At 47.5% G+C, this 15,464-nt stretch overlaps 1 protein-coding gene across 1 annotated transcript; it reads right to left on the reverse strand.

Annotated features, from left to right (window-relative positions):
• Positions 1-301: 301 nt before the first annotated feature.
• On the reverse strand, positions 302-15,464 carry LOC136176953 (A disintegrin and metalloproteinase with thrombospondin motifs 5). The gene is made up of 8 exons (XM_020656207.3): positions 14,228-15,464; positions 8,228-8,360; positions 7,800-7,967; positions 7,013-7,296; positions 5,758-5,941; positions 5,467-5,642; positions 5,196-5,371; positions 302-4,182 (listed from the first exon to the last, which is right to left on the reverse strand). The coding sequence occupies exons 1-8, from the start codon at positions 15,203-15,205 to the stop codon at positions 3,489-3,491; spliced, it is 2,793 nt and encodes a 930-aa protein (XP_020511863.2). The 5' UTR covers positions 15,206-15,464; the 3' UTR covers positions 302-3,488.

Raw genomic sequence — 15,464 nt, forward strand, 5'->3', positions numbered from 1 at the left:
TGTAAATTAGAAGCTTTTAAAAAAATCTGTAGGTCTCCGGGCAACCTGTAGAAGACTTTTCTAAGCAATGAAAGCCCATTTTAGCAAAAGGAAGACACTTTTAATCTCCGATAATGTGAAAAATCTATCTACAGATCAAAGATAGATTTAAGAGAGATATCGGCTGATATACATATCGATATCCGCATAAGCCCATCGTCGGTCATAGCCCTATTCATGACAAGCAAATAAAGTTTATAATACTAGTTAAGATAACTGAAATATGTATGCAAGTACACAACGAACAACACAGACACCAAGATATTTAAATATATAGATTTTATGTACATATATTCATGTGGATGACTAGAAAAAAAACACTATATTCTTACAGAGGAATGCATCTGCACAGTCATATTCCTAAGTTAAATAGTAATTTGATACAAAATTACTATAATAAATAAAACTCATCTCAATGCTTCTTTTATTCACACATACCAGTTGTACAAACAATAAATTACAAGTTCAGTGCTGTGTTTTTCTGTCATTCAGCGAGACGGGTTTCCCCACCGGAAGAGTCGGAGTAGGTTGCGAGTATGTGTGTGTGTAGGTTTCCAAAATCTACAAATACTGCGCCAATGATGGATTGTTTCAATGATGTGTGTATATTATCGTAAATATTACATTACACATATGGAAGACCTACTAATTTGTACAAAAAAATGTCTATACTGTGTAAATAATTCTGAAGGTGTGAAGAAAACAGAACATTTTGTAAGTGGTTTGTTGACCTGAAAACTTTTTTGTATCATGCTTTGTTTTCTCCTGCACATGTACCAAATGTCTGAGGAACAATACCTTTATCTTACATTCTTAATTAAAAAAATTACCAAATAATCAAATTTCTTCATATAAACTTGGTTAAATCCTGTCTTTTGTTTTGTTCCTTACTTAATTGAATATTTTGACATTAATATTCATGTTTTTGAGATTTAGACGAGAGAAATGATACCCTACTTGAAAGTGTCCATTCAATACACAATTATAGCTAGTAGCCTGTTAGCTTAGCATTACAAAAATCGGGATAAAGTGTTGTTTTAACAGTTAAGTTCTTGTATTGATTAAACAATCATTAAAAAATGTAGCAATTGCCAAGCTGAAAGTGGCTTGATGGTTTTATTTATAATTATTGGACAGAGGTAGGCAACTGTTTTCCATTACCTCATGGCTTAATGCTAAGCTAAGATACTGCTTTTCTGGCTCAACTTTATTGTTCATGGCAAGACTGTGGTGTGGATTGAATCTTTCTGCATATTCCCAGGTAAGAAATTTAACATGTATATTTAATTTCACTGTCAAACTATTCTTTGAATGAATATTTGAGAAGCTTTCTAGAACCAAGACGTCGAGGTCTAGGATTGTCTGATGTAACCAAGGCATTGTTTCTGAAGTAAAAAGTTTGTAATGGCAAGTTAAATTCTGTTTACCGACTGGGGAGGCAGTAGGCAGATAAATCAACAATCAAACTATCTGCATTTCAAAATTTAACTGGCAATAGGTACCTTTCTCTATTTTGGGTTAACAGATCCTTTAGATGAATCTCTTCTGTGGCAAAATCTGAATTGTTGCAACAGGTTTGCAAACAGGCTAAACAATCATTTAAAAAAAGTCAAGTGTAATGAGAAATAAAAAAAGAAAAAGGAGAACGAGTTGAATTGCAAAAGGACATTAATAACTGCATTAGTGTCTCTCTTGCTGTCGTTGCGAGTATCCAGGGCACACATTGTCATATTAGCATTGCTTCTGAAACAGATAAACAAGATATTTACTGCAACATGAAAAATGTGAGGACTGTAAACCTCCCAGCACCAGCATAATGATTGATATAAATGGAACTGAGAGTGAGGAAGCATCAAGATCACAGTACATACTGTATGTGCTTTAAAAAACACAAGCCTGGTACATGGATGTGCTAGCACTAAGCATGCACACAAAAAACAAACACACACATTACACTCACGCACATAAAATCAAGCATTTCCCCAAACATTTGAGTTAAAATTAACCTCCATAAATGTTAAGGAGTGTCATAGTTACTTTGCCCTTTTGTCAATTTAACTTTGTCCTTGAAGATTCCCTTTCGAATCCAATAACACCATTCTGCTGTCCCACACTTTACAGGGGATTATCAGTTTGCCTTTCTTCTAAATTTCTCAAGAACCCGATCCTGAGACACAAGCTTTCTGGTATTCAGCTGGGCCGATCAGTCAAATGAAAGACAAAGAGGGCCTGTGGTCAGAACACGTGGATAGCCCTGATCCAGAACTGCCATAAGTATTTCAATCTCTTGAAAGTTGGACATTTCAGTCACAATCACAAAGCAGAGAATACAAGGATGAAATCTTCTTGGACACTGGAAGACGAGAAACAACTTCTGAATTCAGGAATATTACATGTACAAATATCCGTTTTACCATTGGTAGCTCGACTGACAGCACTGCTGCTGAGACGACTCAAGTTGGTACAAAAGCCCTGTGCAATCTTTACACCTGTACTTGTACTGCCAGCCCAAATCCCCATTTTGCCATGTACAGATTGTATCAAGATTGGCTTCAGAAAGTCTCAACGGCAAAATAAAAGTCACTTATAGGGGTGAATTGAAATGCATTTCCTATTGGATTTCTACAGATGTGTCTTCGCCCACATACTCTGGCCAGTTCAAATTGGAGATTGGGGATATCTGGACACACAGATCAGTTGTGAGTGAAGTCTCAAGCATTAACTGACCTTCCTGTTTTGATGGTTTCATTCTGAACAGTTGCTTAGAAGATTGATATTGGATGGGATCAGTTTAAAGGCCTCTCAGTCAGAGAAATGTCAAGAGTTTTGGGAGATGGTAATAGTGGACCATGGACTGAAATGGATGACAGTGGTGGAACAGGGCTACAATACCGGCAGAAATTACGACAATGTAAATATTGAGTGCTTCCCATCATTGGGGCTCTTGTCTTGGATAAACTCACGACAAAAGACAAAGGGGTACGGCTTCCGAATCCCCACAGTGATTAGAAGACATGGAGTAGCATACAAAAACACAACACGCATGCCATTACAGGGCAACACATACTAAGCCTCCGTGACTTGGAGACTGAAGTAAAGACAATCAGTTACTGTCCATGTAGAAGTGACATGCAATGAAGTCCTTAGCTATGCCAGGGCTGGACTTGTCACTGTCATACGGGAACTGTCCTCCGTCCTACTTGCATAGCTCTTATGATTCCCGGACATTCGTCTGGCATATAATCAGGTACCATGCCACTCAGTCTCTGGGTCTCTTTGTATCTGGTCAAGGCGCTTTAAGCCAACATTCCTGGTCCTGTTTAAGGTTTGATGCCTTACATTTATTGGTCCATAGTCCTACATCCAGCACTTGAGACCTTTATCAGAGGTACAGATTAACTTCTTCCCACGAATTGTTTCTTAATAGTCACTTCTTCCCTCCTGTCAGTTCAACATTTCTTAACCAGACAGTGTTTAAAGGCAGAAGGCCGGGCACCAAGCATGCAACCCTTGGACAGTTTCCCATCCGGGTCCTTGCACTGAACTGTCCGACTTTGCCAGCCAGTGTCACAAGTCCTGGAACAAGTCATCCAGGAACCCGTTACCCATTGCGGTCCTGGGGTTGGGGTGGAAGGACCTGGACCTGTGGGTGGCCCTGGATTAAGGACAGGGGGAACTGGGGAAGATGTAGTGGTGCGACTGGAGGTGGTCGTGGTTCTTGTCGTGGTTGAGACGGTTGTAGGAATCTGCACAGGGATCGACTTTGGGTTGGGGACTAATGGAGCTGACGGCTGCTGTGGGGTTGTCCGGCGTGGCATGTAGAAGCTATAACCAACATCCAGGGGCTTTTTAGCGTCTGTTGCTAGAATCTGGACCACCAATGCTTCTTGGATGGCTCCTGGACCCATACTGTGAAGCCACTCGTCCTTTTGGCTCCAGCCGCTGTAGTTGAGCACAGAACCGTTGACTGGGATGACCGTCTCGGAGGTGGAGATCATGAACTTGCCATTTAGGAGGTAATCGCTGTTGGGCCGCCGGAGTGCTAAGTAGGCGGTGTAGCGGGTTTGGTCCTTGGCCTTGTGCTGACGAACCTTAATATGGGTGGAGCCTGCAGGGATTTTCACCACGTCGGTATAACCCTTACTGTTTGGGAAGAGAGAAAAGAAGAGCAAGATCAGATCAGTATGCAACACAATGGGTTCTTTGTCAGCCATGGCTTTGATTTACTGGCTTCCAACAACTCATGACATAGAATTAAAATTTACATGATCTAATACTCTCATAAATATACACACAAACCCACGTCTGTCCAAGATATTACAAAAACAATCATGTGCGTGCCCTCGAGGAGAGTCACCTGAAAACTAGCACATGCTGGGTCCATAATACCCCCCCCCCCCCCCCCCCAACAAAATTGCTTCTTAAAAAGCACTGATGGACTGATTCTGACATCATTACAGTCGATATAGTCTGAGATTTAGCAGTGTTGGACAAGGCAAACCTGTTAGCCTGTTTGTTACTCGATTTAGGAATCGGAGGCAAAACAATTTAACACTGAACATATGTCCAACGTTTAGGATTAGGCTGTTTGGGTTGCTGTTGAATATTTTGTAAATTTTCAAAGTAGTGGTTAGTTTGACTGTTTCTTCTTCTACGCAGCATGTGCAGACTTTATATCCAAAACTGATGAGCTCCTGTCCGGTATTAGTGCAAACTTAAATATTTGCATTCTACAAGGGTCTGTGTCCACTAAGGCCGTTTGTTTGGCTGGCTGTGTCCAAACCAGTTCAGTTCAGCATTTTGAGCGCTCAGAGTCCTGAGTACAAAAATGCCCTCGGCATCAGCAGTTTTTTTTTTTGTACCCAAATGTCACTTATCCTTCACTAACCAATCACAATCAAGAGGGGGCGGGACTTCTGATGTCAGCTTTTTCAACAACATTTCCTTTAAATCGCTTTCTTAGTGATGTTTGCTTGAAGAAAAACATACAGAGCTATCTAAAACACACTTAACGGTCACTGCAGAGGGAAGTGGAGGTTAACGTTAGTAACGTTAGTAACCTAGCAACAATAAGCGCCAGTGAGAAGGGCTCTGAAAGCCTCTAACAGGCCCTAAAGCTGCATAATGCATGGTTCACATTTTCCCTTCTTCCTTACCTCTTCTTGGTGAAGTTGCCAACAACACGTATACACCCCGTGCTGTCACCTCCACATATTCCACACTTGTCAAACTGAAGCTTGGAGCCAATGATGCCGTCACATCCTGTCCTTATACATTTCCCTTTCACACACACTGAGCTGCTGTACGGTCGACACTCCGTCCCGTCTACCACCTGCAGAACAACACGCACAAATCACGTCATCTTGCAAAGTTGTTTACATTAAAAAAAATACTGCACCTTTAAAAAAATAAATAAAATTAACTCACCCTCTGAGAGAACACCACATAGTACCCTGTTCCTTTGGCTCTGCAGGTCAGCTTGCACACGTCTTTAGGGAGGACTCCGGCATACTTTGGCACCCACTCGACGAAGGTCTTCACCCCTTTAGGATCCGTCTGAGGGCCGTTACGCACCTCACACTGCTCCTGCCGGTAATTCTTATCTGAGGAAAAGTTAAATTCAAAGATATTTAGAATAAAAAACACACAAATGTTAACAGTTTGTACTAGGCGTGTAGAACCACCCGATACATAGAACCCAAATTAGATCCCACTCACTCGATGCTGGACACGGTGTGACGTTGCAGGACCGATAGATGGCTCTCTTCCCCGTGCAGTAGCGCCCGTTGTTCCGCGGCGGCGGGTTGTTGCACAGGCGTTGGGCAAACTGCACGCCGCCTCCGCAAGTCCTGGAGCAGGCACCCCAAGGACCCCAGGAACTCCAGCTGCCGTGGTTGGACGCCTGGGAGACGATATAAAAGAGACGCGAGATTAAAGAGGAGATAAAAGGTTTGAGGAGGGAAGGGGGGGGGTGACAGCAGAGGAAAGATCAGAGAGGGATGAAAAAAAAAAGAGATGAGAGAGGACAAGTTCTAAGTTCTGATCAGACATGTTGGCCACGTGTCACAGCAGAAGCCTCAGAAATAAAGATAATTTTCATGTGATGAAGCCGCTGATTAAGACAGCATGACTGGGTTCTGTGTTTGAGCCGCTCACATGCTTCCCCCCTGAGACACAGCCTGAATGGAATTATGAAGGTACTGTACTTATTTTTTTAAATTTTTACGATCAGCGCTTCAAGCAGTGGTAAAAAAATGTAAGGAGAATTTATGAGACGAGGAAACGTCTTTCCCATGAGTCCATGAAGGCTCAGAGGTCAGAGAAGACCCTCGAATGGAGGAGGTCAATGACGCTCAAAGCGGTAAACCTGTCGTCACACGAGGCAGCAGCAGCAGCAGCAGCAGCAGCAGCGAGTCAGAAGTTGGGCCAGGTCCACACATACAGACGTCTGCCAAAAGATCAGGGTCGGACTCGTCGAGTATCAGGTGACAAATAAACAGGGAGATTATTCACTCGTTCTTTCGGAGTTTTCCTTCTGTCTCTGTCTTCACTCACACGGCGTCAATAAGCATGCCAAGGAATGGATTCTGGGCTTCAAACAAAAATGTGGTTAAATTCAATTTAGATCTGTTGAAATAAGGCGAGGAGAGAAAAACAGCTCAAAGAAGGCGAGGAAATCAGTGTCTCCCTTTCTGTCTCTCTCTACTTTGATTGGTGGGACGGCTGTGACTCAGTTTGAAGAGTCGGTCGTCTCCTGACAGGAAGGTCGGGGGTTCGATCCCCAGCTCCTGCATGTACATGTCCGATGTGGGAAAGACACTTAACCCCAAGTTGCTCCTGCTGCTTGAACCACTGATTTAGAGTCCATGTGGTGTCTCCTTTAATTGCTAACCTTTGCACTTTAAATGATTTTAACCTCTTTTGGTTTTCAACTTCAAGGATTCTATTTCTGATTCCCTTTTTTTGTTCTTACCGAGTAATGTCTCTTCCTGGTCTTGTCCACACACTTCCCCTGCAGGCAGATGCGTCCCTTCCCGCAGGGCGTCCCTTCCACCGCCGGCAGCTTCTTGGTCAGACACACCATCTGGCCCTGGCGGATGACGGCGCACCACAGCCGGGAGCAGACGTCCATGCCGGGGCAGACCGTGTACTCGGGGCCGAAGGCGAGGCGGCACTGGCGGACGGCGTCGTAGCTCTGGCCGGGGAGCTCCTCGGGGACCAGGAGGGGCTGCCGGGGGGAGTCGAGGAGACACTCGGCTGTGGAAGGAAAGACGAGAGAGATGAAGAAAACCTTGAGAAAATCTATTTCTTATCTTTACAAAATAAAAGTGCTGAAAGTGAAGATTGAAACAGATGATTCATGCAGAAAGCAATGCAGCGCCAAGCAAATATCAACCCACAATGCTTTGAGGCAGCCATGAATGAAAGTATTTGACGAGGCGGGAATGCAAAGTATGACTCATCTTGGTTTCCTGCCAGTGATCTGTCTTTGGCTGCACTGCGACTGCAGTCTTTAAGAAGTTAATAGGATTCTAAATGACTCTCTGTTAACGCGGATCAAAGCTGTGTTTGTGGGTAAACAGCTCTGAGTGTTAGGTACTGTGGGAGAAAAGCTCCAGCAGAGTAGATTCACACGGCTGTAAAATTGTAAGGTGGAGAAAATAAAACCTTGTACAGGCTGGGAAAAGCGCTCGCTAAGACGTTTGCAGTTATTTTTTTTGTTTTTTTTTAACAGTTTGCACATTCTCTCCCACGCTCACCGTTCCCATCGTCGAAGAAGTCGGTGATGGTCGCCGAGGTGCAGCGGCTCCACGGTTTGGAGGCGTCGATGGAGGTGAGGATGGAGGACATGAGGCGCTTGTCGCTGTTGACGCCGAAGCGCTCCTCGCAGAACTTGGAGTCGTCGTGGGACAAACCCAGGAGGTGACCTGAGGGAGAGAGAGAGAGAGAGAGAGAGAGAGAGAGAGAGAGAGAGGACACCGTGTTCAGAATGTGAGATGATGGAAAAAGAGCGAGCCGATGGGACTTGTTCAGAGTTTGCACATGCAGCAGGAATGAGAAAAGAAAACACTCAGGTGTCAGGTGAGTGACATCACCCACAGCTCCCGTGATATTAATCAGCGAGGGGGACATGTGCTGACAGACGCAGCGCGCCCCGACGTGTCTCTCTTTGTGTCTCCATGCCTACCTATCTCGTGCGCGACGGTGAACGCAGCGTGGAGGCCGTCGTCCTCGATGACGGCGCAGCTTCTCTCCGGAGAGCAGACGGTGCCGACGTCGGCCATGCCCAGCGTGTCGCAGGAGTGGTGCCCACAGAGGTCCTGGAGACGGAGAAGGACAGGAAGTTTTCAATCAGCATGTGAGATATCGACTGAAGGAAATGATAAAGTGACCTTACAGTATCATCAGACATTAAGAAAACAAGCTCTGTTGGACAAGTTTGTTGTTTGGAACAGAGACGGTAGGCGGTTTTAAGGCGACCCACACACGGCCGTTTTGGACGCCCCGCGGTTTGCCGGATATGAGACCAGTTATCAGGTCAAACCAACAGGTGTAGCAGCGATGGAAGGCTGGTCTCTCAATATAGATCTGATAAACTGATTATAGAGACTGTCATGAAGCTCCTCAAAGCCAGTAGGACAGGAAGTTGTCACAGGGCATCAGTCTGTCTGCTTCACCCGCTGCCAGCGCGCACAGTATCGATCTTTGTTTTGATTCCCACACATGTCCATGCAGAAGAGAGGAGCCTCAGGGGGGGCGGAGGAGGGGGGGGGGGGCGGAGGAGGGGGGGGGGGGCGGGCTCTGGGTGACCCCGCTGAGTGCACGGATCAATCGGTCCGTTGGCTGTCGCATTAAGAGTGCACGCACACACTCGCGCTGTATGCACGTGCTAAAAGGGAAAACACACACACACAGAAATCTGTCCCATGGGGAGGATGAATCGTCATGTTAAGTGGTGCTGACAGGCCTGCTGGGTCGTGTTTGAGAAGCTCTCCGGGGAGAGGGTGTTTGCCCGAAAAGTTTGGAACAGAGTGCCTTGTGTTTGCTGCTCTCTCACTCACACACACACACACACACACACACACACACACACACACACACACACACACACATGCATACATACATACGTAGAAAGGATAGGAACAAACGTACAGACTACAACATGGACCTAAAAGTGCATGCACATGTAGGGAGAGAGTCTCAACTTCTGCAAATTAAGTGTGAAACTGAAGTCAAACCGTCTGCATGCATGGCTGCAAAAGCAAAAAAAAAAGTGCTGAAGTTTCTCTGAACTCTCCCCCGTGCAGACGAGCCTGAAAACATTTGTTTTATTTCCAAGCAGACAAAGAGAACGTATGGAGAAGTTTGTCTGTTTTCTCTTTTGCAGATTTCCCACACTCTTTCACCCCCGACGCTCTTCCCACCTCCTTCCATCTCCATTTATTTATTCTCTCACACCCTCTCAGGAGCCGAGGGCTGTTTTCGTTCCCATCTATCTTGTGCACACCACTCGCGCTGTTTTTAATAGGAAACAAGAGAAATCTCCTTTTTAAAAATTAGAACAATACAAGAGAGAACACGTCTGCATCTTTGTTTTCATTCTCTCACACGAGCTTCAAAAAAAAAGAGGGAGGGGGAGGAGGGAAAGAGAAATAAGTTGAGGAATCAGACGCCGGAGGGAGAGGATGGAGGGCCGCTTTAGAAGTTACAGAAAATATTGGTAGAAATAACAGGAGAGCAGGTGGGGAGCTGGTGGCAGAGGTCAGGAGACGATCAGAGCTGTGTGAGTGTGTGAGAGTGTGTGTGTGAGTGTGTTTTACAGGATCACTTACAATCTAAGCCAAGGCTTGTGTTAAACAAACAGCCAGCCAGCCAGACACACACACACACACACATTTAAATCCCACTGGCAGGAGGAGAACAGAGTCTAGCTCAATCTGTGGGATAAAAACAGAGGCGACAGAATCCAGAGCTGGAACACTGACTAGACCGGTCACCTCGAGCTGATCACCAGTGACTGACAGCTTGTCAAACACTCTAATTGTTCTGCTACTTTAAAAACGACTCCGTTACGTCTCATGGGGGGGGGGGGGGGGGGGATGGGTTTACTGGGATTGGAGTGGTGCAAGCTGCGGAGCTCTAACAACTCAAATGTCAGACACTTTGATATGTTAACACATGGATGTACCAAATGTATTTAAGTTTGTGAAGTAAAAACATCCAGAGAGAGAGAGAGAGAGAGAGAGAGAGAGAGAGAGAGAGAGAGAGAGAGAGAGAGAGAGAGAGAGAGAGAGAGAAACATTTTGGTTGAATGGAGGCTGCATCGATTACTTCTGATGCATTCTAGGAAGTCGGGCAATCTGAACTCTGATCGACTTGAGCGCCGATTTGGCGACCGAGCTGAAACATTTGATCCGGAACAGGTCGTTGCGCTGCGTTTGCACACGTGGATGTCGGTTCACTCGGGGTTGTCACGACACCAGATTTTGTAGCTTTGATACATTTCTAGTGAAACTCAAACACTATTGATGACAGTTTACCAAAGCAACAGAAACAGAATCGCAAGGAAACCAGAAGCATCCAAAGTTCAGACCTCAAGGAAACTTTGGTGCATTTGGAGTTCACTGATGCATCGCAGTGCAAAGAGAGGGAGGCTCAGGTGTTGTCTGAACTCTCTGGCTAGTTTGGTATGTTGACAGACTGGGAAGGGGGGGGGGGCTGCGGGTCGAGGGGTTTTTAGATCCATGACTCGTCTGCAGGTCGTCAACATACGCCAGCCCCGATGTACAGCACATGTGAAATATCAAGAACAGTAAAAACAAATAGAGGGACTAGCTGCGACGGGGGCGAGGGCTGGGAAATGTACACGCTAATATACGGACACATAAACAGAGGAGAGGAGGGAGGAGAGAAGGGAGGACAAGTGCATAGGAAAAGGGAGGAGTCCGAACTCTACATGTGCACATTCCCACGTTCAATTTTTTTTTTTTATCCAGTCTGGACATGTAAGTAGGTTAAGCGGCGAAAAATGTAAACAATAAGGAAGTGAAGTTCTGCTTTTGGCACGCCTCGATGGCATCACAGGCGCCAGCGAGCATCGTCTGATGGAATATCTGAGCGAGAAGCAAACGTTACACAATGCAAGCCGGCATCAGAACAAGCCATGTACGTCTCTGTCCACCTTACAGAAGGTCTTTGTCTGCTGTCCCGGCTTCACAACAAGCCAACACAGCCATGCAGAACATGCACAGATCCACACTCAGGAGCGTCCAGCGTCCCCTCTCAATGTGCCCGTTGTTGTGTTCCGGGTTGCTGGTATGTGTGGAACAGGGTGACACCGCCGCCACACGGGTCAGCTCACTGCGGGGACGGGGGCGGGCAGGGGGGGCGTTGGAGTAATTGGACCTGACCACAAAGAGATGAGGACTCCCCCCCCTCACCCCTTCACCACCTCCTCCTCCTATCAGGGAACAAAGGAGTGGTCTGACTTCACGGTCACAAAGTCTTCAGCTCTAGTTCCCTGCTAACTTTCCATCTGGGTTATGAAGTGCTGACAGGTTACTTAACACCTAACCCACTTCTTTTTTTTCTTCCTATTTCTTCTGTTTCAACGCAGCAAGAGGCACCTGAGCCAAAAAAAAAAAAAAAAACGACAGCTTTCTCGGGCCGGCTTCCTGCGTCGTGCGAGTGGAGGTGCAATGGCTGCATCCTGTTCGCGAGATAGCAGCTCCAGACTTTGTTTTGGTGTTTGTCTCGACAGCCTCTCGTGCGAAAATGATGAATGGGGGAAAAAGGAAAGTGTGTTTTGCAATGCAATTGTCAATGGCAACGGGTGCACGATGAAAAGGTGCGTCTAATTATAGTGCTTGTTTCAGGTCCAACACAATACACGCACTTGCAAACCACAAACAACATACTGACGCGGCGGTAATTCAGGAACTCCATTGTTCTGAGTACTTTTGCCAATGACGTCTGGTGCCTTCACATAATGATGCACACTTGGAATAATCGTCCGAGTCTGTCAGTCGCAAAAAAACAAAAAAAAGAAGCCCCTAAGGGATTGCGCTGCAGCCACTTCAGATCGTTTCATGGCGCCGACTGACACAATCAACCGGATCGGCTCCAAAAAATCTTTTTGTACCTTTAAGCGCAAAACATCTGTGACGGCCCTGGCCGTGGTGTTTGGCCTGGTGCTGCTTGTGTTTTGTGTTTCAGGGTTTGGCGTCATCTGGTGGTTGGCGGTGGCATGCCTGCTGGTCGTTGGGAGACTCGCCCGCCTACCTGCTGATTGCAGATGGGCTTCACCTGAGTGGAAGGGAATACAAGCCAGGCTGCCAGAGCTTTCTGTGGGTTCCTCGGGACAGATTGGACTTATTTCCCTCTGCTCTTGCATTTTTTTGGTTGTTCTGAAATAAACTAAAACCTAAGCAAGTTGACTGTGTGGATCTCCATTTTGAATGTTAGGGCCTACACGAGCTGGCCGTAACACATCCTTTAAGAGAAGGACTCTCTTAAAGGATATGTTAGATATGAGTCCTGCTGTAATGACTGAGAGTGACGGCAGTTTAAGCACTCACCCCAAAAAAGGCCTAATCCTGAAAACGGCCTTTTAGTAGCCGAGTGTTCAAAGTGAATGGGCGTTGGCTGCGTTCTGTGGCTTGTGTAAGGTCAGAACCTTTAGGAGAGAGTCGTGCATTAGCTGATCGTTTGCTCTGCAGAGACGCAAACAAGAGACTCTCCCTGCTTCTGCTGCTGACAGGTAACATCTACATGCCGGGCTTCCACACGGGAAAAAGTAAAAGGTTAGACGTGTGTGAATGAAGGTCAGGAGACAGGTCGGTGAATAATGCAAAGTGCTGCGACAGGTGAGGCAGAGATGCTCCGACTTCCGCTCCAATAGTTGGCTTTGTAGGAACCCCCATGCCCGCGTTTGCAGGTGCAGGGAATGAGCTACACGGGTTTTCTTGGCCAGCAGGGTTGACCTCAGGTATGCACCACCCGGCTTGCTTTGCCAACTCGCTGCATGCCCCAGGAGATCCCAGGTAAATCCCCCCCTGTCTGCTTGCGGGGTAGACGACAAGACCGTGCATGAGTTTAAACGCCACCGCAATGCAAGGCGAGCTATCTGACATGTTAACTACCGTGAAGACACACCCGGAGGGGAGGGGGGGAGGGGGGGGGTGAAACTAAGCAGTAGATCTGCTGCTTTGCAAAAATTAAATAAAAAAAAATAAAAAAAACAGGCAGGGAGAAAAGGGGGAGAGAAAGGGTAAATGAGTGTGGTCTCGGTAAACACATGGCCTCTCGCAGGGTGCATGTGTTTGTTTTTCTGACAGCTCCCAACCCCAGCTGACAGACACTGGAAAGTGGGGGAAAAAAGTGCAGACTGGAGTGATGAGAGAGAGAGAGAGAGAGAGAGAGAAAGGCTGAGGAGGACTACATAATTAGATGCAGTTTCAAGGGGAGTTTTTTTTTTTTTTTTTGGGGGGGGGCATATTTCTGCAGCGCAACCCAGCTGGTGATTTCAAACCTCCTCCTGCCATGGGAATGAAGTTTTCGTGCAAGGGGGCGGGCGAGTCAGACCTCAAGGACTTCCAAGGTTTTTTTTGGCCGTCAGGGGACTAGGAGGGGTTGGAGGAGGCTGAAGACAGAAGGAGGCTGCTTAGAAAAACTGCCAGGCGCGAGGAAACACAGATTTGACGAGCGTTTTCAATCATGGTGCATAATGACTAAATGGTTTCAAAGCTTTAAACGTAGCTTGCATACAGGGGTGGGCAACTGGCGGCCCCCCCATCAACCCTCAACGTGGCCCTCAGGTCAATTTTTACACATCAATTAATTGGAAACGTGACAAAATCTGCCATGAAATCATAACAACCAGAAATATGTCCATAATAATATTTCATCACTCGTGTATGTTGAGTTAAATTTGCGACATAATTGACTGTAGTTGTTTTTTTGTATTCTACAATTTGGCCCCTCTGGCGGTGAGAATTAAATGAATGTGGCCCCCTTGCTGTGACCAAAGTGGCCCCTCCCTGGTATACAAGGACAAACATCCGTCAATTCACTATAACAGGTGAAAGAAAAGCGACGGGTTGCTGTTTTGCGGCTGTGAGTCAAACACGCTGCCCACCGCGTGCACTATCAAAATAAAAACAAACCCGTTGCGTCACGTTTTGTTTACCTGCCTGGTGAAGAGGATGGCGGCGTCGTGGTGGTGCTGGTGGTCGTCGTCGAGCGGGTTCTGCTGGTTCTGCCACTTGCAGAAACTCTTCAGAGTCGCCGCCGCGTTCTTGGACACCTCCAGGCCCTTCTCCTTCTCGGTTACCGTGGCAACCCTCACCACCGTCAGCCGGATGGGGTTCTCGATGCTCGCGTGGCCGTACAACTTGGAGGCGATGGAGGCGAGCGTGAGCAGGTAGTGGTTCAAGTCCTTCCCGTACTTCTTGGCCATGGTGTCGTCCGCCACCAGGAGCAGCTCCACGTGCCTGGCGCGGGACACCGACCTCCTGTGCCGCGCGCCGCGCTCCGCGAGCCGGCCCCGGCGTCTCCCCCCGCGTGCGCCGCGCTCGTCCGCCCCCCGCCCCTTGCCCCGGCGTCTCCCCAACGCGTCCCTGCGCCCCCTGCGACCATCCCGCGTCCCGCAGCTCTCGCGCCCCTCGCGCAGCGCCTCGAAGCTGAAACTGTCCCGCGTGAACACGTGGAGCGCGCTGTCCGTGTCCTCGTCTCGCAGCGCGCGCGCGTCATGCTCGTGTCCCTTCGCTCTGATGATTGGCGTGATGGAGTAGCGCGTGTGCTTCACGGCGAAGAAGCCCTCCAGACCCCCCCCGCAGAGGTTGAACACGGCCAGTGACTCCGGGTTGGAGTCCACAGTCCCGCGGTACACGCAGTCCGACTCGTCCCGCTCCATGTCCAGCTGAAATCGGCTCCCATCCAGGTACAGCAGGTAGCCCACCTTCCCTCCCCCGTGGTAAATCCTGTCAATGGTCCGCACGACCCCGTCCGTCCGCCGGGCAGGTGTGAGCAGCGACCCGTTCGCAGGTGGAAGATAAAACCCCTGGAAAGTAGAAACCCCGGCTCCAAGCGCCAACTCCACGACGCACAGCAACAGTAGCCGAAAGCAGAGCATGCCTCCGGCCAGAGCACCAAGCAGCCGCACCATTGTTCATTCCAACACGAACAGCATCAATGTGTCCACTAAAAGAACCCCGGACTGTCCGAAGAGACAACTTTGAGCAACTGTGCCTCCAAAAAGCGCATCCTCCCGGTGTCCAAATCCCCCATGGAAACACACACAGTAGTAACCAACAGGCAAGCAAACAAAACCATTGAGGGGGGGGAAAAAATGGAAAAAGAAAAAAGAGCAGCAGAGAGGAACTGTGTGCAGAGTGGAGAGCACTGAACTGAACTTGGAGAACAAA

The sequence above is a fragment of the Labrus bergylta genome, chromosome 24 (assembly GCF_963930695.1).
Source record: "Labrus bergylta chromosome 24, fLabBer1.1, whole genome shotgun sequence".
Taxonomy (NCBI): Eukaryota; Metazoa; Chordata; class Actinopteri; order Labriformes; family Labridae; genus Labrus; species Labrus bergylta.

Bases quoted from the DNA above. Each gene is read 5' to 3' on its own strand.
- LOC136176953 (XM_020656207.3), bottom strand. From the start codon at position 15,205: ATGGTGCGGCTGCTTGGTGCTCTGGCCGGAGGCATGCTCTGCTTTCGG. The intron at 8,361-14,227 runs GTAAACAAAACG...CTCCGTCTCCAG, and splicing joins CCATCCTCTTCACCAGGCAG to GACCTCTGTGGGCACCACTC. The intron at 5,643-5,757 runs GTGAGTGGGATC...ACTTTTCCTCAG, and splicing joins CACACCGTGTCCAGCATCGA to ATAAGAATTACCGGCAGGAG.